This window comes from Macrobrachium nipponense, chromosome 20, assembly GCF_015104395.2.
Source record: "Macrobrachium nipponense isolate FS-2020 chromosome 20, ASM1510439v2, whole genome shotgun sequence".
NCBI classification, from domain to species: Eukaryota; Metazoa; Arthropoda; class Malacostraca; order Decapoda; family Palaemonidae; genus Macrobrachium; species Macrobrachium nipponense.
Genome location: NC_061089.1, coordinates 23,963,801 through 23,986,362, shown reverse-complemented (window position 1 = coordinate 23,986,362; position 22,562 = coordinate 23,963,801). Strand labels below are relative to the sequence as shown.

General features: G+C 41.1%; 1 protein-coding gene across 1 annotated transcript in view; it reads right to left on the bottom strand.

The window, feature by feature from the left end:
* Window positions 1-22,562, bottom strand: part of LOC135223540 (vezatin-like) — a gene marked incomplete at its 5' end in the record, with an annotated part of 88,695 nt that overhangs the window by 40,879 nt on the left and 25,254 nt on the right. Inside the window, 1 exon segment of the mRNA XM_064262027.1 lies at window positions 19,747-20,571. Coding sequence (XP_064118097.1) covers window positions 19,747-20,571 — 825 coding nt within the window.

Here is a 22,562-nt window from a genome sequence, read left to right as displayed (position 1 = left end):
ATTTTATATAAGTTAGGCTTTGTTTACATTCAGGGAACCTTCATGCGCCGTTCCCGAGTCAGCCTTCTACGATCTTTTCGGTATACTTATCGACGACTTTCAATTAGTCATCCACACTAATTGTAGTCCAGCGATTTATTTGCAGTGCGTACATCTATTTGTTTTAGACCCTGACGTGTTATGATAAAAATTTGTTCTGGTCGTGTGAGGTGTATTAGCGATCTACCCTTTCTTGTGTTTTGACTAGAAGGATTCCTTCGACACGGAATCAACAGGGTTTTTTGTTGTATTTATTGAATTAGCTTATAAGATCTAATTATATCCCCTAGCCTACCTTCCCAAATCGAAATTAGAAATTATGTTTTCAGAAGGGTAGGCTAGCTGGTCTGAGCCCCCTGGCCGACCTGACCAGATCAATGTGATTTGTCGAAGGTTAGGCTAGCCGCTCCTTATTTTATTTATTAGATAATTCTACTCTCACACGCTAGAATCTAGTTTGTTTAATTTTATCGTTCTCATGTTATATTGGTTTTATAGGGCAGTAGGCCTGTGGCCATCTGCCCCGTGACCAGGTTGAGCCACTCCCAACCGGGAGGTGATCCACCTGGTAGGTGTTGTACAATCTGATCACGAGTGTTCCACTCCTCGAGGTGACTCCCTCTCCATCCCTCCCGTTGGGGTTCTACTCGCTATGCTACTCCAAGTAACCATCCGAGCCCCATCCCCTCCCACGGGGGGGGGGGCCCTGGTCAACTTCCCGGCTCGACAAGAAGGTATTTACCCGGTACTTCCAGGTACCATACCTCATATCCCTTATCCTTTCCATGAATTGTCCTCCCGCCCCGGAGGGTCCGGGACTCAGCTAGAACCGTTCGTTATTTCATAACAAAGCTTCTATGGATAGTATCAGGCCTAGGCTCCAACCTTGTTCCCTGATTCATCCCGGGATGATTCTGGTGATAAAATTAACATGGAAAGGGGACAGGATGATAAGTTACAGTATCACAGAGCTCCATCACATAACATATTTGGAATAATTTCCAAAAAATTTACGATAAACTTAATTTACGATAAACTTAAGGTTTTTGATAGGACATAACGGTTACCTCCGCCGGATTTATTAATCCGGCGGGTACCCTAGTCCTAAAAATATTATAGATATATATTTTTATTCTAGACATAAGGTCTTTTTTCCTCTCCATAGCTTTCCGCCTCTCCGATGTTTCGCTACCTTATATCCCGTTCCGGCGGCAGTATATATAAATCAACACAGGTCCTAGTATAAACTAGGGGAACCTTTCCGGAGCCGACGGACACAGCTGTTCCGTCAGCATTAATCCTATTTTGTTAAAGGAACGTAAAAGGGGACCGGAAAGCGAAAGGAAAAGGATAAAAAAAATTTTATTCTTAAGAATTTTTGCATGCCATCGGAATCAGCACTTGACCTGCTTATATGCTTATATACCAGGCATGTTCCGCCAGATTCATACCCGGCGGAACGTCATATAATGACATTCCGGCATGAATTAAAGTTAGTTAAGGCATGTACCGCCGGATACAGCTCCGGCGGATATTTTCAGTGATATTCATGCATCAATTTTCAACTACAGGTGGTCCGCTGTCAGGAGACAGCCTGTACTGCAATGCTGCAGCAACCATGCGGACACGAGGTATGCCGTTCGCACGCAGGGTGCGCAGTCCAGATTGACGACCTAGTAGTTTGGCACCCAGATGGTTGTGAAATTTGCTACAATCTGATGCAGGATTTCACTTCTGATACGGTAGGTCCGGATTCATGCTGGAAGATAGTGAGATAATTGTTTGAATAAGAAGATTGAATCATACTTTCAGATAGCCATAAATTAATCTAAATTATTGACCGACTTAACGAGTAATTCTCTTCCAGAACTCGCAGGCGGAAAGGGATTCAGCTCTCGCTACCCTCAAGATTTGGGTAGGCGGGTTTGGCAGGAATGCCAAAGGCAAGAGACCCTATATGTTATCTGAAGAGTTATGTTCACTGCTATACCCTAATGCGAAGATGTTGGCAGCGGTATCAAAGGATCTGGCAGCTCCAATCATCGCCAAGATTCGTGATGAGACCCAAGCCATACTGGCAGAAGATCTAGAAGACTCGGGGGGAGATGTAATAGAGGAGGTTGCTGCGATCAATCTAGACCTCGAACCTATGATGACCGACGCCCAGGATGAAGGTAGGGGAGTAAGTGAGGCAGTAGATCCACGGGCTAAAGTACTATCCTTTAGTCCGTCTCATTCTTCTTCTTCTTCTTTCCAGGGATTCACAAAGAAAACTTTGACTTCAGGAAACGAGTCAAAGTCGGTAACCCCAAAGGTAAAATCTAGGTCGACCACCCATAGATCAATTACCAAACCCCTTCCTAAGCCTTCCAAACCGAAGTCCCTTAGGGAGACTCGAGCCAGTCCGTCATCAGCCCCCAAACTGACGACGGACTTAGGTAATGTCTCGACACCTAGGCAGAGTACAAGAACCAGGTTGCCAAACCGAAACAAAAGGATTCGAGTTTGGACCTGGCTGCTATTTCTAGCATGATCATGCTGGAAATGAATAACCTTTTCCAGACTAAGTTCATGGAAATCTCAGCCCAGTTGGCCTCGAATAGAGAAGCGTCAGGACAATCTATTCAATCTCTGGCCCAAAGATTGGAGACCCAAGAGTCTCTTATGCAGGCAGTCCTTCAATCCGGACATACGCAACAATCCTTACCTGTCCCGGACGCATCTAAGTTACCACCTTTCAAGGCAAATAACTCTTGGAGACTAGCTGCACACGCTCCATTTTCAGAGGGCAGACTGTCAATTGAAGGTTATGGAACTCGGCCGGTAGAGGATTTTGAATTCTACCCACCGGGTCTCCAGTTTCCTTTTTCAGGTTATGCACGCCTGACGGAGGAAGCTCTAGTAAGAGAAGACAAGGTACCTAAGGAGACAGTAATTTTTCCCAGAGACCAGGCCCAATCAGCATGGGTCCGTACCCTAGCTGATTGGGAGTGTACAAACACTAAGATTACTCGTCACAAGAGTCCCTTCACCATGTTCGTGGTCCCGGAGGATATCCCGGTTCCATGTGCAACCAAGATCTTGGACCTAACTCTTCAGGCAGCAGCAGAAGACAAACCCATGCCTCAAATCAGGTAGACAGATTTACTATCTGTGCTCCTTCCGGGAGGTACAGAAAGCTGGCTGGATGCTCCGGTAACTTTCTCAGTGGGAAAATTAAGCCAGGACTGTGCGACAGATCTCTTTAGTGAACGTTTGCCCAGGCTCCCAGAGGCACTCATTAGGACTGAATATGAGGCCAGAAGTCGTTTGTGTAGGACTATAAACTCGGTCACTATGGCAGAAATGACGACCATGGTTTATGCTGAAGAACCCCTGTTTAAGATCTTGACAAAGTCATTACTGCACACATTACAGTGCGGCGTATATGACTTCGCAATAGCTAGAAGGAACTGCAGAAAGCACGTTCTGGCTGATGCTTTGATCCGCCATGAGCCTAATAGATTGATCAAGGCTCTAATCTGGGGATCTACCCTTTTTCCGGAGGGGCTGGTTAATGAGGTACTGAGCGAAGCGGCCAGGGTTAATCAGAGTTTGAGAGTCCGCTGGGGACTATTTCCCAAAAGAAAGTTTGATTCCTCGTCAAACCCTCTAAGGGGAAAGAAAAAGGCAAGAAGGTTCCAACCTTTCCAACACAACCAATGGTTCAGGCAGTTCCAGTAAATCAGGTAAACCAGCCATCCACTTCAAAAACTCAACCTCAACATCAGTACACTCAGTCACAACAGCCTCAAAGCTCGAGTAGCTTCACATCTTCCCCAGCCTTTAATGCTTCTTACGAAAATCAAGGGGTGTTTCATGGCTACAACAGGTTTGCTAGAGGAAGTCGGGCCAGGGGAGCTTTTCGCAGAGCCAGCGGAAGAGGCTTCAGTGGAAACAAGGGTAGTCGACCCTCAGCACAGTGAGATCCCTCAGGTAGGAGGGAGGTTGTGCCTGTACAAGAACAGCTGGAAATTCAGCAATTGGGCACACAGCATAATTCCAAAAGGACTCGGATGGAGTTGGAAGAAAGGGCCTCCTCCATCAATACAATTTTATCAACACCCGACAACGGATCTGTTAGAGTATGCTCAAGACCTTCTTCAAAAGAGGGTAATAACAAAAACCAAATATTTAAAATTTCAAGGACGCTTGTTCAGCGTTCCAAAGAAAGACTCAAACAAGCAAAGAATAATATTAGACTTGTCCCATCTGAACTCATACATTCAATGCGACAAGTTCCACATGCAAACTGTTTCACAGGTACGGACCTTACTTCCCCGTGGGGCCGTCACCACCTCTATAGATCTTACAGATGCCTACTATCATGTTCCAGTAGCAAGGCACTTCCGCCCCTTCCTAGGCTTCAGGCTAGGCAACTAGGCTTACACATTCAAAGTAATGCCATTCGGGCTCAACATAGCGCCCAGAATATTTACAAAATTAGCGGAAACGGTAGTACAAGAACTAAGAAAGCAGGGGATAATGCTAGTGGCCTATCTAGACGACTGGCTTATCTGGGCCAAGAACGACAAGGATTGTCACAAAGCAACTCAAAAAGTAGTGGAGTTACTGGAATACCTAGGGTTCCAGATAAACTACAAGAAATCCCGTCTAATTCCAGCATCACGGTTTCAGTGGTTGGGGATCCAATGGGATCTCAACTCACACAAACTGTCAATCCCATCGGTGAAACGGAGACAAATAGCAAGCGCTACGAAGCGCTTCCTCAAAAACAAACAAACATCCAGGAGGAACCTAGAAAGAGCTTTAGGCTCGCTCCAGTTCGCTTCAGTAACAGATGTTCTTCTACAAGCCAAACTCAAGGACATAAACCGAGTTTGGCAGACCAGAGCGAATGTGAAGTTACGAGACACAGCTTCCAGTATTCCGGCAATATTACGAAAAAGACTCCGTCCATGGACAGAGGTCAGAAGCTTAGTAAAATCAATTCCGTTACAATTCCCGCCACCAAGCTTAGTAATCCATACAGATGCCTCACTAAGCGGGTGGGGAGGTTACTCCCAATACAAAAAAGTTCAAGGAACCTGGTCAGTTACACTCCGCCAGCTGCATATCAATATTTTGGAAGCCATGGTAGTATTTCTAACCCTGAGAAAACTCTCTCCAGCAAAGAAAATCCACATCAGGTTAGTTTTGGACAGTGCAGTAATAGTCCACTGCATAAACAGAGGGGGCTCCAAATCAAGCCACATAAACCATGTAATGATAGCAATCTTTTCATTAGCAGCAAAGAACCAATGGCATCTGTCGGCAACTCACCTGGCGGGAGTAAGGAACGTAGTGGCAGGTGCACTGTCAAGGACAACTCCGCTAGAATCGGAATGGTCTTTGGACAACAAATCATTCACATGGATCAGTCGTCAGTGCCCGGGTCTCCAAGTAGACTTGTTTGCCACAGAATCCAACTACAAGTTAATACACTATGTGGCTACCAATCTGGATCCTCTAGCCCAGGCAACAGACGCCATGTCCATAGACTGGAACAAATGGGAAAACATTTACCTATTTCCTCCAATAAATTTACTCATGAAGGTATTGGACAAGCTCTAGTAGCTCCCAACTGGCCCAAGAGCAAATGGTATCCATTACTCAAAGAACTGGGACTCCATCCCAAACGGATCCCCAATCCAAAGCTAACACAACTAGTACAAACGAGGATTGTGTACGCTTCCTCGTGGATTCAGAATGCCCTAACTTTATGGACTTCATGAAGTTTGCGGCTCAAAAAGATGCCAACATGGACCCGATTAACACCCGGTTCCTAGAATCAGATAAAAGAGAATCCACCCTTAGACAATATGATTCTGCGGTAAAGAAACTAGCATCCTTTTTGAAGGAAACAAAGATAAAAGCTATGAATACAAATCATGCTGTTACTTTCTTCAGGACTCTATTTGAGAAAGGTCTAGCAGCTAGTACTATTACCACAACCAAATCTGCGTTAAAAAGAATTTTCCAGTTTGGGTTTAATATTAATTTGACAGAATCATACTTTTCATCAATTCCAAGAGCTTGTGCTAGATTAAGACCAGCAGACAGACCCCATTCAGTCTCCTGGTTTCTGAATGATGTTCTTAAATTAGCATCAGATACCAATAATGAGTCGTGTACTTATTCAACCCTTCTAAAAAAACATTGTTTCTTGTCAGCCTGGCTTCAGGAGCCAAAATATCTGAATTATCGGTTCTATCTAGAGAGCCAAATCATATTGACTTCCTCCCATCTGGAGAGGTTCTATTCCTACCAGATAGAAGGTTTTTGGCCAAAAATGAAGATCCTCAGAATAGATGGTCTTCGTGGAAAATTGTTCCGCTTCCACAAGACCCATCCCTTTGTCTGGTCAAGACATTGAGATCTTTCCTAGACAGAACTTCCAATAAAACCTCAGGTCCTTTATTTACCAGAGAAAATGGTGGAATAATCTCACTAAAGGCAATTAGACAGCAAATCCTTTACTTTATTAAACAAGCCAACCCGGAATCAGTACCCCACGTACATGATGTCCGAGCAGTAGCTACTTCAATTAACTATTTTCACCATATGAATTTTGATAATCTGAGGAAGTAGACAGGTTGGAAGTCACCAAAAGTATTTAAACGTCACTACTTGAAATCATTAGAGGCCCTAAAATTTTCAGCAGTGGCAGCAGGGAATGTGGTTTCCCCTGATACAACCTAGTCATATTAAATATCCAATATTAATGTACCTACCCTTCTTTTCTTATGCTTTCTCTCCTACCTGCCTCGCTTATAACCCCTAGTCTTCACCTCGGTTTCTTAATTTTGATCTGTTATATTGCACCACTTTTGTATGTTTATTTTTGTCCCATGAGACAAAATAAGTTATACTGATTAATGTCTGATTTTACGGTGTAGTAATCACTCTGTCCTTATATTATTTAGTCTTAGTATTTGTATATACTTCAGAAATGAGGACCTAGATTTAAGTTATCTGTAGACTATCTTTACACCTTATATAATGTACCTGCGTTCGCACCCAAGTACAGGTAAATCTATTATCGAGAAAAAATTCCCCTTCGGTTTAGCATATATGAAAATATATTAATTCCGAGGTAGAGCGAATTAGATATTAAAGGACTATTGTAGCTCGATATATGTATATGAATCACGGTTAATGGTTGATATGACTTATGTAAATGCTACGTGTTGTCAAAAGCACTACTTACACTACCGGAGTCGAGGCGGGTTGATGTTGTCTCCAAACCAACGAATACTTCAGCGCGCGAGAAAGTATTTGAGGTGAGAGACGGCATAAACCTTTTAGCCTCTCGCGGTGGTTGGGTGGTATAGCTTCCACTGACGTTCCTGGATTTATAATGTACCTTGCGTTCGCGCAAGTACAGGTAAATCTATTATCGAGAAAAAATTCCCCTTCGGTTAAGCATATATGAAAATATATTAATTCCGAGGTAGAGCGAATTAGATATTAAAGGACATTGTAGCTCGATATTATATATATATATATATATATATATTATATATATATATATATATATATATATATATATATATATGACTGGTAAAAATGTTCTGTAACAACAGAATTCCATCTAATAAAAGGAGCCCATAAAAACACCCAAAAAATGTAGAGAGAAAAGGTACTATATTTCAGAGACTGCTGTCTCTCTCTTCAGGTATATGAATGAGAAAAGTTTACAGAAAAGGTTGTATTTATACCAAGAGATTCGTCCACAAGTAAGCCAATTTAGGTCACCCCCGCTGATAATCTTCCTTTAATCTTCTTAAGCGTTGGTTGAATGAACACTGCGTCGACGATATCTGAGATCCAATTCCCTTTTAAGATGTTCATTACCTGCCTTCTCTTTTATTAAAGGCCGATTCCATCATTTGACTCTTGTACCGCAGTTGCTGCTATAAATTACACGTGACATATTCCAGTTTATTCTATGGTTATGTTCATTTATATGGTTGAAAATAGCCGAGTTCTGTTGTCCATAACCTAACTGACCGTTTGTGTTGTATTAATCTCTGGGGAAGTGATTTACCTGTAAATCCGATGTAAGATTGGTCACAGTCCTGGCATGGGATCTCATATACCCCAGAGTCTTTGGGAGATGTCTTTTGTTGGACGTTAATCAGGGATTTGGCTAAGGTATTTGGGTAGGTAAATGCAAAAGGGTTGGATTTCCAAGGGTGTGAGTTTACTCTCTTAATCGTCTCCAGGTGGGGAATTTTTTATTTTATTGTGGGTGTGTCTCTGGTCTTGTCTTTAGGGGGTCTGTAGAAAATTAAGTTTGCTTTTTGAATTGCTTTCTCAATTATATGGTCAGGATACTTTAAAGATGAAAGTTGCTTGCGAATTAGTTCAAATTCTTTTTCCAGGAAATCTGGGGAACAAATTCGTAAGGCTCTTAAGAATAGGTTGCTAGCTACACCTATCTTGATAGTATTGTCATGATAGCTAAAGTAGTGAATATATGAAAGTGAGAACGTTGGTTTTCTGTATATGGTAAATTTGTATTCTGTCGTGTCTCTGATTATTAAAACATCAAGAAAAGGAATTTTGTTGTCTGTTTCCCATTCAACTTTAAATTTGATGCTGGGCACTAATGCGTTTAATTTTGAGAGGAATTCATTAAAATTACCCCACTTATTATCCCAAAATGTTAGTATGTCATCCACGTATCTCATCCACAGCATGTTTTTGGGTTTTTGCATTTACCTAATTTATAGCAGCAACTGCCGGTACAAGAGTCAAATGATGGAATCGGTCCTTAATAAAAGAGAAGCAGGTAATGAACATCTCAAAACGGGAATTGGATATCAGATATCGTCGACGCAGTGTTCATTCAACCAACGCTTATGAAGATTAAAGGAAGATTATCAGTGGGGGGTGACCTAAATTGGCTTACTTGTGGACGAATCTCTTGGTATAAATACCACCTTTTCTGTAAACTTTTCTCATTCATATACCTGAAGAGAGAGACAGCAGTCTCTGAAATATAGTACTTTTCTCTCTACATTTTGGTGTTTTTATGGGCTCCTTTTATTAGATGGAATTCTGTTGTTACAGAACAATTTTTACCAGTCATTGTCAGCCCATTATGGAATTCAACCGCCTTTCCACGATTCTTCACTCACTTCCAGAAGTTAAGCCAGTTTTCCGCAAGTTTGAGAAATAGAACTGAACAGACTACACCGGCTGAAAAACCAAAAACACTTTTTGGAAGAATGCCTCAAAGAACAAGTACTTCCAAAAATGTACGGATTCGGGAGATGGATTCTGCAATCAAACCCCTTCCCTCTATCACACAAGATTTTCCTGGAAGAAAGAATCACCAGTACGAGGAACGACATCTTCGTGCTACGCAGAGTGATATATGGAACTCAATCTAATCTTCGCCTCCTCACTACGGACCAGACATATACAGGTATCTGATTTCATTTCTGTTCCGACATTGCTGCCTATAATAGCGTGACTCATTCCAACAGACTTTTAACGCAAGTTAAATAACCTAATAGATAATAGCGCGCATGGAATAATCTTGAACAACAAGACAAAGTTTTAAACTTATCAACACCCCCCTTACTGTAAATCAACATTTAGTTTTTAAATTTAGGCTTATCCTTTGCCCTTATGCCAGACCGCAAAAACAACCTAGACTTCATAGTGGCTTTTGATAATTCATATCTGACAAAAACTACAGCCGTGAAGATATGTTTAAAAGGAGTGTTTTTTACCTAAATATGCTTTTAACTGACCTTCTAAGAAATATCCTGTTCCCCGCAGATTCATGATAGCCATCCACTCGCTAAAAAAGTTAGATGTTATAATAAGTAGATCCGACAAAGAGGCAAAATTGTAATAATGGACAAAGACTTCTACCTCGACAAAATCAACCAGCTCCTTAGCGACACAAATACTTAAGAAAAACTGACGAAAAATCCCCTCCAGAACGTTCCCACAGAATTTTTTTTCGGAAAGTAAGATTAATTGGCCAAGACAAAAAGAGTATTGAACTATTAGAGAAATTTAAAGTAATTTAATCCTAAATTACCCTACTTTATGGTGGGCTTCCCATCTCAACAAAGACAATCTTCCATTCAGACCCATCGTTTCATGCGCCGGAGCTTTCAATTACAAATTTTCTAAATGGTTAGCTGGCCTCCTTTCTCCTTTTTTGGGCACTTTTTCTCCCAGTCACATCAAACATTCGGAAGACTTTTTGTCACAAATTCAGAGAATCACATATACCACTTCACAACATAAAACTTTTAAGCCTTGGACGTAGACTCCCTATTCACAAAAGTAGCAGTACAGGACGTTCTTCAGTTTTTAAGGGAAAAAATTATCCCCCTATTCAGATCATTTCCCTTTGGCACTTGACAAAATAATAAAGTTAGTTGAATTATGTGCATCTAATAACGTATTTTCATTCGGGGAATCATTCTACAAGCAAAAATTCAGGTGTAGTATGGTAGTCCTTTAAGTCCTATTTTAGCCAATCTGTACATGGAATACTTTGAAACTACAGTAATTAATGCTATAAAACAACAAAACATGCTGTGGATGAGATACGTGGATGACATACTAACATTTTGGGATAATAAGTGGGGTAATTTTAATGAATTCCTCTCAAAAATTAAACGTGCATTATTTAGGTGATTAGTGCCCAGCATCAAATTTAAAGTTGAATGGGAAACAGACAACAAAATTCCTTTTCTTGATGTTTTAATAATCAGAGACACGACAGAATACAAATTTACCATATACAGAAAACCAACGTTCTCACTTTCATATATTCACTACTTTAGCTATCATGACAATACTATCAAGATAGGTGTAGCTAGCAACCTATTCTTAAGAGCCTTACGAATTTGTTCCCCAGATTTCCTGGAAAAAAGAATTTGAACTAATTCGCAAGCAACTTTCATCTTTAAAGTATCCTGACCATATAATTGAGAAAGCAATTCAAAAAGCAAACGTAATTTTCTACCGACCCCCTAAAGACAAGACCGTAGACACACCCAACAATAAAATAAAACTTCCCCACCTGGAGACGATTAAGAGAGTAACTCACACCCTTGGGAAATCCAACCCTTTTGCATTTACCTACCCAAATACCTTAGCCAAATCCCTGATTAACGTCCAACAAAAGACATCTCCCAAAAGGGAACTCTGGGGTATATGAGATCCCATGCCAGGACTGTGACCAATCTTACATCGGATTTACAGGTAAATCACTTCCCCAGAGATTAATACAACACAACGGTCAGTTAGGTATGGACAAACAGAACTCGGCTATTTTCAACCATATAAATGAACATAACCATAGAATAAACTGGAATATGTCACGTGTAATTTATAGCAGCAACTGCCGGTTACAAAAGAGTCAAATGATGGAATCGGCCTTAATAAAAGAGAAGCAGGTAATGAACATCTCAAAAGGGAATTGGATATCAGATATCGTCGACGCAGTGTTCATTCAACCAACGCTTAAGAAGATTAAAGGAAGATTATCAGCGGGGGTGACCTAAATTGGCTTACTTGTGGACGAATCTCTTGGTATAAATACCACCTTTTTCTGTAAACTTTTCTCATTCATATACCTGAAGAGAGAGACAGCAGTCTCTGAAATATAGTACTTTTCTCTCTACATTTTGGATGTTTTTATGGGCTCCTTTTATTAGATATATATATATATATATATATATATATATATATATATATATATATATATATATATATATATATATATATATATATACGTATATATATATATATATATATATATATATATATATATATATATATATATATATATATATATATATATATATATATATATATATATATATATATATATATATATATATATATATATATATATATATATATATAACTATTAAAAAATGTTGAATCACTTTTATAAGTCTAATTTCACCCTTCCAGTAACACTGCAATTACCTTACCAAGCTTGTGCTTTCTATTCTCTGTTATTGTTTCACGGAGCGACACAGGTTAGGCCCAGAAAAGGGGTTTTGACAAAGGAAAAATCTATTTCTGGGCAGTGACCTGTGTCGCCCAGTGAACCCAACCCTGAAATCCTCACCCTGGGAACCCAAGCTTGGGTGCTATATTCAGGAATGGCGGACGAGGCGCTAGTAGTAGCAGTAGCGGCTAGGGGAAGGTGTTGGTGCGGCTCCTCTTCGGAATGGGGAAATTGACAAAGGAAGAGAATAAATGGCAGAAGACCTGTGGTAGTGTTTCACTCACCCCAGTTTTTATACCGACACCCTATAAAGGGGTGAGCGAAGCAGATTTATTCTGGTATAATCCAATGTAGCTTTTTCTCTTGTATATTTAGCAATAATTATACCTTAGAAATGAATGCTATAGGAATGTTTCACTGGGCAACACAGGTCACTGCCCAGAAACAGATTTTTCCTTTGTCAAAATCCCTTTTTTCATGTTCATTCTTGTAAGCAGCTGCCTGCCGCTCTTCTGAAAATATCAAGTTAAAAAAGAGTGCAAATTTAGCAATCGATGTGTCGATTTTATAAATGTTCATGCTCTTATGTTTAATATGTGTATGAAAATATATTAAGTATAGGGTATTTTTATTTTTTTGCATAAATATGAAACAAATTAAGGTAGGTTTTGTAACTACCCTCCACGTTGTCAGAGGATGTTTTTTCATGTTCGTTCTTGTCCGCCACTGTTCCGAAAAATGCATGGTGTTATTTTATTAATTATGCATCTTTTCCATAAATCCTTTAAAAAGTTATAGTACATTACTTCACTGTATCCAATAATATTGTATGTATTCTCATATTATTGTATTATAAAATACTATGGCAAATCTAAGCAAGTATTCCACGGAGCGGCCAATGTTTTGGTTTCAAATCAGCTGATGCCGAACACAAGTTTGTTTCGCCATATTTAACACAATTCTGAGAGAATTTCCTTGCTTGTAGTTGGCATAACCGAATATCTAGATACTTGACTTATATCAGACAAGGTTATTTTTCCTTATACAACGTGTTTTTAGGTGGAAATATGAATTGAATATGTCTTTTTGTGATTGTGAACTTTTTATATTTCGTAAACAGATTATGTTGGCGGCATGTTTATTGCGTGAAAAAATTATGTGACTCCGTTTGCAATTTTCCTTTATATCATCATAGTAGGAACTTTACATTATGTATCTTATATCGGCGGGAAACCAACAGTAAAATGTGTTCTTTCAAGCCCAGTAATTTTGATTAAAATTACTTTATCTACGGTTGTGTTTGATGGCATACGTTTACTGGAGTTTTATCCTTGTTGCCGATGCACGATAATAGTCATTAGCAGCTTGAACAGTTTCTCAGCTTCAGTTATAACTAGTTTAAATTTAACAGTATATTTCCCGATTGATCTTTGATCTACATTGATCTTTGATCTATACTGATCTTTGATCTATAGCGAATAAAGTTATTACATTCAGATATCTCAGTTCTATTCTACATAACGTCATTTATAACAACTACGGTAATGGTGTACTTTAGTACGATGATTGAAATACAAGCCAAACGGATGTTATCGAATTCGGTTGTACTTAAAAAAAAAAAAAAAGTTTCATGTTCGGTTGTTCATGGCTGTACATGTTTATGCAACGAGTATAACGTTAAAAGCATACTTTCATCATTCTCTTTGGCAGTTTTTGAACTATGTAACTAGAAGATGGGATAAAGTTAGGCTATTGTAATTTGGTCTCTCATAAAATCAGATTATTGTAAGACGAATTATCGTAACTTGAACACTACAGCTACCTGTACACTGTATAACACCTTATAATATCTCGGAAGGAGACCCTCTCGTAGAGACATGTTTTGTTAAAAATGACTACTGCTTCAGCACTATTAATCTTATAAAGAGTCTTCTCTATCTTTCTGATGACGGCTTTCTCGTTGTTGCTTAGACTGGCGAGCAACGCACCAAAGGGCATGGTAAAATTCGGTTGAGTCATTTGATTTATTATTGCTTATACAATTCTCTCTCTCTCTCTCTCTCTCTCTCTCTCTCTCTCTCTCTCTCTCTCTCTAACGCGACGTTTCCTCCTGATCGACAGGACATTATCAAGCGATAACTGCTGAGGGACTGAATTCCAGTGGCGAGTCCATCTCCTTTTATCATGGTATTGCGAGCTCTTGAGTACGGGCAGAGCACCTCTTCGGCAGGACGGGTTTTCATTGGTTCCCGGGAAGGTGACTCATACGGCGGGCGTTGACGAGTCTTGCAGACCTCCTCAGGTGGGGGGTATCACTGGGAGCCTCTTGATTGGCTTCTACCTGAGTGACGTCACCCCTGGTATTATTCTCATGTCTGGTGTTCGTTTCATGCGCGCTGGTACTTTCGTTAGGGGGGAGGGGTGTGGTCCTCCTCACACACGTCGGTATCAGGAATGCTTCTTGGGTGGTATTAAGGGGAAGCTTTTCTTCGAGGATGAGCAGCGCTTCTAGGAGACACAGACGTCGTGGGTCAGGTGCTCTCCCGATGATCTTAATATTCCTGACAATGTCGTCTCTCGTGATGTTTCTGTGGTGTACTACAAGGGCGTGCTGCCTAATGGCGCCCTCCTGGGCGTGGCAGGAAATCCTCTTAGACAGGCGCATCGTCGTCATGCTGATGTAAATCCCAGGGCATCCTTGGGCAGGGCATACGTATCGGTAGACGACGTTGGACTGCTTCAGGGGTCTCCTACCGGTGGGGAGGGGTTGTTCTTCATCAGGAGGTCTTTCATACGACAATTCTTGTAGTAAATAATGAGGGACACTCTCTTTCCTTCCTCCATGGGGCGGACGTGTTCGTCTATTATTTTCTTCATGGCTGCTTCCTCCTTGTATTGGTGGTGCATGAAAGCTTTATAGAAAAGTTTGATATCCTCCGGGGGCGGAATGTTCCTTCTCTCTTCCTCCGTCATGTACCACTTGTCAAGGGCGGCTCGAGTTTCTCGGTTTACGAGTTTGTTCGAGTACCCATTGTTAATTAGCATCTGGGATGCTCAGTCAAGTTCGAGGTGTGTGTCCTGCCACGTCGAACAGTGCGAGAGGGCCCTCCTGACAAAGGCCCTGACGGTGGTGGTCTTGAACCGTGCAGGACACTCGCTATCACCATTCAGACAAAGTCCGAGGTTCGTAGCTTTGGTATATACTGTAGTCGCCAACTTCTGATTCGTCTTCGTGACAAGGACGTCGAGGAAGGGGAGCCGATCGTTGCTGCTGTACTCGACAGTGAAGTTGAGTGCGCTGTGCTGCAGGAACTGCTGCCGAAGGGCTTCTACCTCATCCTCGCAGTCGGCTTGCACGAAGATGTCATCGATGTAGCGTCCGTAAGTGTGGGGACATCTGTGTTGCGAGAAGACCCTTTCTTCCACTTCTCCCATGTAGAAGTTAGCGAAGAGGACTCCTAAGGGGGACCCCATCGCTACGCCATCCTTTTGGTGGTACATCTGTCTTCGGTGGGTGGTGAAAGGGGCTCTCTTCGTACAGATATCCAGCAGGGTTCTTAAGGAGTCTTCTGGGATGTTAGGGGGTCTCATATCAGGATTCCTATATACCCGCTCCATGTATAAGCAATAATAAATCAAATGACTCAACCGAATTTTACCATGCCCTTTGGTGCGTTGCTCGCCAGTCTAAGCAACAACGAGAAAGCCGTCATCAGAAAGATAGAGAAGACTCTTTATAAGATTAATAGTGCTGAAGCAGCAGTCATTTTTAACAAAACATGTCTACGAGAGGGTCTCCTTCCGAAATATACAAACATCAGGCTGCACGACCCCACAGCAAGAAATGAAGAAAGGACCAGGGACTTCAGAACGTCCCTCCTACAGCGGCAACTACGGGAGAAGACTGCCGATATGAAGACCCTGAAGGAGGAACATCACCGCCTGCGAGAAGAATGGGCGGAAATACGTGCTGAAGCTGTCCGCCCTGATCTGGATGACAATACCAGACACGACACCCCTGCAAGAGACCACCACCACCAACCAGACGACCGAGCGGAGGACCAGCGCGAGCCTCCAACCTACGAAGATATTAACGCGCGCCTTGCCTACCTAAGCGAAGAAGACATGCGTAACCGGGTTAGGGGCGTAACCCGTAAACTTGTCGCCCTCAACGGCGGTAAGCTACGCATTCAAGAAAAGACGCAGAGGTATATCAACCTCACTGCCTACCAGCCCACCTCTGAACAAAATGACATATTAAACCTTGGACTAAACTGCCACTTCATGTCAAAACCGAAGAAACACGAGAAACGCCTGGAGATTGAGATGCTCCTCGACTCGATTCAGCAGTTGGAAGCAAAGAAGATCCTGACAACGACGGACGCCCTTCAACCTCTTCTGCTAGCAGAGGCCCTTACGGACAGGGGGTCATACTCGAGCAGTATTTACACCAAAGAGATGAAGGAGGCAGCCGCAGATCTGAAGAAGAAGGAAGACATCACCGTAAGGTGTGCAGACAAGACAGCTGCGTTCGTGCTCATCAGCACCTCGGAATACTTCGAGAAACTCGACGCCATCTTGTCTGATGTCTCTAAGTTCGAGAGACTTACGAAGAACCCGACGGAAGACATCAAACGCGACGCCAACCGGGTCATCGCAGCCGTGAATGCCGCTACGAATGCCACACACCTCCCGCCCATCCAAGGTGACTACAGCCTAGGCTACCTATACGGGAACGTGAAGACCCACAAGGAAGGCAACCCCCTACGCCCGATCATCAGCCAAACGCCCGCCCCGACTTACGCTCTGGCCAAACGCCTTAATAAAATTCTGACCCCCTATATCCTCTCCAGGTACTGCCTCACCTCATCGGTGGAATTTTTGGAGAAGATCCGAGACTCCCCCGGTGCGGGAACCATGGCGTCCTTAGACGTTGAGTCCCTATTCACCAACGTCCCAGTCGACGAGACGATAGGGATCATCATGGAACGGGTATATAGGAATTCCGATATGAGACCCACTAACATCCCAGAAGACTTCTTAAGAACCCTGCTGGATATCTGTACGAAGAGAGCCCCTTTCACCACCCACCGAAGACAGATGTACCACCAAAAGGATGGCGTAGCGATGGGGTCCCCCTTAGGAGTCCTCTTCGCTAACTTCTACATGGGAGAAGTGGAAGAAAGGGTCTTCTCACAACACAGATGTCCCCGCACTTACAAACGATGTCCCCACACTTACGGACGCTACATCGATGACATCTTCGTGCAAGCCGACTGCGAGGATGAGGTAGAAGCCCTTCGGCAGCAGTTCCTGCAGCACAGCGCACTGGTCAACTTATTCACTGTCGAGTACAGCAGCAATGATCGGCTCCCCTTCCTCGACCGTCCTTGTCACGAAGACGAATCAGAAGAAGGTTGGCGACTACAGTATCACACCCAAAGCTACGAACCTCGGACTTTGTCTGAATGGTGATAGCAAGTGTCCTGCGCGGTTCAAGACCACCACCGTCAGGGCCTTTGTCAGGAGGGCCCTTTCGCACTGTTCGACGTGGCAGGACACACACCTCGAACTCGACCGAGCATCCCAGATGCTAATTAACAATGGGTACTCGAACAAACTCGTAAACCGAGAAACTCGAGCCGCCCTTGACAAGTGGTACATGACGGAGGAAGAGAGAAGGAACATTCCGCCCCCGGAGGATATCAAACTTTTCTATAAAGCTTTCATGCACCACCAATACAAGGAGGAAGCAGCCATGAAGAAAATAATAGACGAACACGTCCGCCCCATGGAGGAAGGAAAGAGAGTGTCCCTCATTATTTACTACAAGAATTGGCGTATGAAAGACCTCCTGATGAAGAACAACCCCTCCCCACCGGTAGGAGACCCCTGAAGCAGTCCAACGTCGTCTACCGATACGTATGCCCTGCCCAAGGATGCCCTGGGATTTACATCAGCATGACGACAATGCGCCTGTCTAAGAGGATTTCCTGCCCCGCCCAGGAGGGCGCCATTAGGCAGCACGCCCTTGTAGTACACCACAGAAACATCACGAGAGACGACATCGTCAGGGAATATTAAGATCATCGGGAGAGCGCCTGGACCCCACGACGTCTGCGTCTCCTAGAAGCGCTGCTCATCCTCGAAGAAAAGCCTCCCCTTAATACCACCCAAGAAGCATTCCTGATACCGACGTGTGTGAGGAGGACCACACCCCTCCCCCCAAACAAAAGTACCAGCGCGCATGAAACGAACACCGGACATGAGAATAATACCAGGGGTGACGTCACTCAGGTAGAAGCCAATCAAGAGGCTCCCAGTGATACCCCCCACCTGAGAAGGTCTGCAAGACTCATCAACGCCCGCCGTATGAGTCACCTTCCCGGGAACCAATGAAAACCCGTCCTGCCGAAGAGGTGCTCTGCCCGTACTCAAGAGCTCGCAACACCACGATAAAAGGAGATGGACTCGCCCACTGGAATTCTTAGTTCCCTCAGCAGTTATCGCTTGATAAGTCCTGTCGATCAGGAGGAAACTTGTCGCGTTAGAGAGAGAGAGAGAGAAGAGAGAGATAGAGAGAGAGAGAGAGAGAGAGAGAGAGAGAGAGAGAGAGAGAGAGAGAGAGAGGAGAGGAGAGAGAGAGAGAATTGTATAAGCAATAATAAATCAAATGACTCAACCGAATTTTACCATGCCCTTTGGTGCGTTGCTCGCCAGTCTAAGCAACAACGAGAAAGCCGTCATCAGAAAGATAGAGAAGACTCTTTATAAGATTAATAGTGCTGAAGCAGCAGTCATTTTTAACAAAACCTTATAATATCTACATATTCTAGACACCCAAAGGATTAAAGCTAGGCTTTTTCACTTTTACAGTATTTATAATACTACAATGTACTGTGCAGTAAATTCTATAGATCGATACTGCATAAATATAATTTTACTTATTGCACCATAGCGGGATTTAAGTGCCGTTTGACTGGTCTAGGGCGCTGTTAACTGGTCTAGAATTTTGAAAGAAGGTGTGCGGTGGCCGTAGGCTTTAAAATCGCTTAGTGTCAAAAATCACTTAGTGTTGGCGGCCAGGAACAGAACCCCTGCCGCTACGCGGGGCGGCCTGTATGTATGTATGTATGTATGAGTATGTATGTATGTATGTATGTGTGTGTATATATATTATATATGTAATTATATAATTATAAATATATAATATCTATATATGTATTATATTAGTATTCTATAATATCTATAAATATATGTATATATATATATATATATATCTATAAATTCTATATATATATATATATCTATATGATATATATATATATGTATATATATATATATATATACTATATAATGTATATATATATATATATATATTGTATATAGACAGAGGTTCCCTAGGATATGAAAAATTGTGTCAGGGGTTCATTGAAGGTATAAAGGTTGGGAATCACTACTCTGTATACACTATCAATATACTAATGGCAATTCATGTTATACTGGACTTTCAAGTTAAAATAAGGTCACTTCTGAAAAGATACATCAATGCCACAATTGTTGACCCATTAAACAATCAAAACACCAGACTAGAAAATAGGGACAATAGGAGCTATGATCATTGTAAATCTAGCTTCTGTAAGTTTAAATTACAGACATAAAGAACCTACTTGAAACTCCGTTTTGTGTCTCTGCAGTGCTGCAGTTTCTCTTTCTTCCCAAACTTCCCGCAGCTTGTTTAGTAATGGTTGCAGCTCACTGATGACTCGTTTTCCCTGTTCTTTTTGCTGCTTAAGTTTCTTCCGTTCCTCCTTCGCACTTGTGTTCCAAAAGTCATCATTGGATTCCCTATCTTGATTATTATGATCTTCATCTACATATGCCTCAAACACCTCATCTTGAATTATTGGTTCTTCAAGGTCAAAGAGAGGAATGGGTGCTTTTCTTGTACCTACAGAAGAAGTAATATCTTCTTCCACATTTAATGGCACATCAAGATCAGACTTTTTAATTTCCATCTCTCTTACAGAATACTTCTTATCTACTCTTGTATAGGTTTCATCTAGACATCCTTGACAAGAATTTAATTCACTCTGAATCAAATTCAACTGCTCTTTCACAAATTCATATGACAGTAAATCCTCCAAGTTGCCGTCTTTTTCATTCTTAGTTTCATAGAATTTAAACTTTTTCTCAAGATCTTGAATTTTGAATAATGCTGCTTGCAAATGTAAGCTTAAACTATGAATTGCTAGATACACATTATTTTTCTTCTCCTCACAACTAGGCTCTTGACTCTCATCATCTTTTTGCCAGAAGGATTCAGCATATGTGAAATGCTTTAAAAGTAAAGCAGACTCTTTTTCTATTTCATTTAAGAAACAAGATGAAGCAAATTTTTTGTCCAAACTCTCAAACACCTCTACATCTGAGGCACACAAAATAACTTGTGTTATAACTGCAGATACCTGAAGTTTTACCAAAGTTACCAGTTTCTGTAAGAAAAAATATAAAACTGATATTACAGCTGAACAAATATAAATTTCTTATTAATAACAAACTTCTATCCTTGTAGTCATCACCACTTTAATAAATTTACTAAACAATTTTACAAATAAAGTTACCATAGGTGGCTTCTATGATAACCATATAGCCTAATTTTAGTTTAATGTTTGCTGATACTGAATATGATTTAGTGTTGTGAATTAATCTTTATGTACCTTTGTGTGTGTACTGTTACTAGTGTATTCTCTCTCTCTCTCAGGGGTAACTTGATTAGTTTTCATACATAGTTGTAAGCAGTATATTTTAAGCATAATGTTGTAAGATGACTTTGAAATTATATTAAAGTTTTTTAGGATGATAGTTTAAGGTATATTTGGTGTTTGAACTACAGTGGTACCTCGAGATACGAAATTAATCCGTTCCGAGACGGCCTTCATATCATGAGTTTTTCGTATCTTGGAACATATTTAACATGTAAAATGGCTAATCCGTTCCAAGCCCTCCAAAAACACCCCAGTAAATTATATTTCCAGGCCTAAAACACATATTCTAGGGTTACGACGGCGATCCAACGGAAGAAATATGACTCCAAAAAGGCAAAATACTGTACATACTTGAGTAATATTCAACTGCATGTAATGTTCAACCCCATTTTTACTGCATATATTAGGACTTTAGCATATGTCTCTTAGCAATAAGCCTAGCCTATGTTAGCGGTTGCTACTGTAGCCTAGTCTATGATTCTGACATCTAAACCTAAGAGCTAAAAGCTTAGAATATGCCAATAAAATGTATAAATAATCAGTATGTACTCATTTCAAATAATTACTAATTAATCATTAACTATAATACACAAACAAACAAAAAACAAACCTTCCAATTGATTGTTTACATTCAGCTCTTACCCGTCTTACGAGTATCGAACGAGTGCCAAGCAATCATTTTTCCTAGCACACAGTAAGCCATAGATTGTCATTAGTATCTCTCTTCAACTAATGAAACTACCAAACAGTATAATAACCATTCATTTCTATTCTTTATTCTATCTTAACCTAATGTTTTTTTTTTATTAAATGTATGCATGAATAAGTTTTTCAATTTACAGCAACCTTTTACCAATAGAATACTTAAAGCACAAGGGGTAGATGCTGACCAATAGGAGAGCAGGACCTTATGGGGTGACTAGCATCAGGAACCAATGGGAGAGTGGGAGGATGGTGGCGAGTTTACTCAGTTGGCGGCGCGGGAGTTTTAAAATTGTTCTCGGTGGTCTGGGCGAATCTCGGGACTTTACAGCAACAACCTTTCGTATCTTGAAAACTTTTCGTATGTAGAGCAGCAAAATTTTTCGCATTGGCTTTCGTATCTTGAGTTTTTCATAAGTAGAGCCTTTCGTATCTCGAGGTACTACTGTATTAAAATAGGTAGTGAATTACTTGAACTACGTATTAAAATAGGCAGTTATAAACATTTTAATTTAAGGTATAGTACAGGGTATTTGGTGTTTAAGCTATTCGAAGGGTAGTTAAGTATACGTGTTTTCAGAGATTGTACTGTAACAAGATATCATGGATTTTATTCATATATCCTGCATTCATGTTTCGGATTTGCAAAATTTTCATTGGAACATAACTAATTTGCAGTAGCCAATGAAACATAACTAATTTACATTAGCAATTTTTCACAGCTCTGCAAAATTTTGTTTCTCTCTCTCTCTCTCGTAGTCTTTACGTAATTCTAAACTGATTGAATACCTGAACCCTCTATGTACAGTACATATGTTTTCTATATTTTATTAAACTGTACCTTCATCATGACTTCTGTGATGTATGAAGTTTACCAGTTCACCTTTCCAACAGTCATTAAGTTTACAGTTCCATTTGTTATACTTGGTTTTGCCTTACTGTGGTGCAAAAGAAAACAGCAGCCAATGAATGAGTATGGGGTAACATTAGTATAAAGTACTGTAAATGCGCTAGTG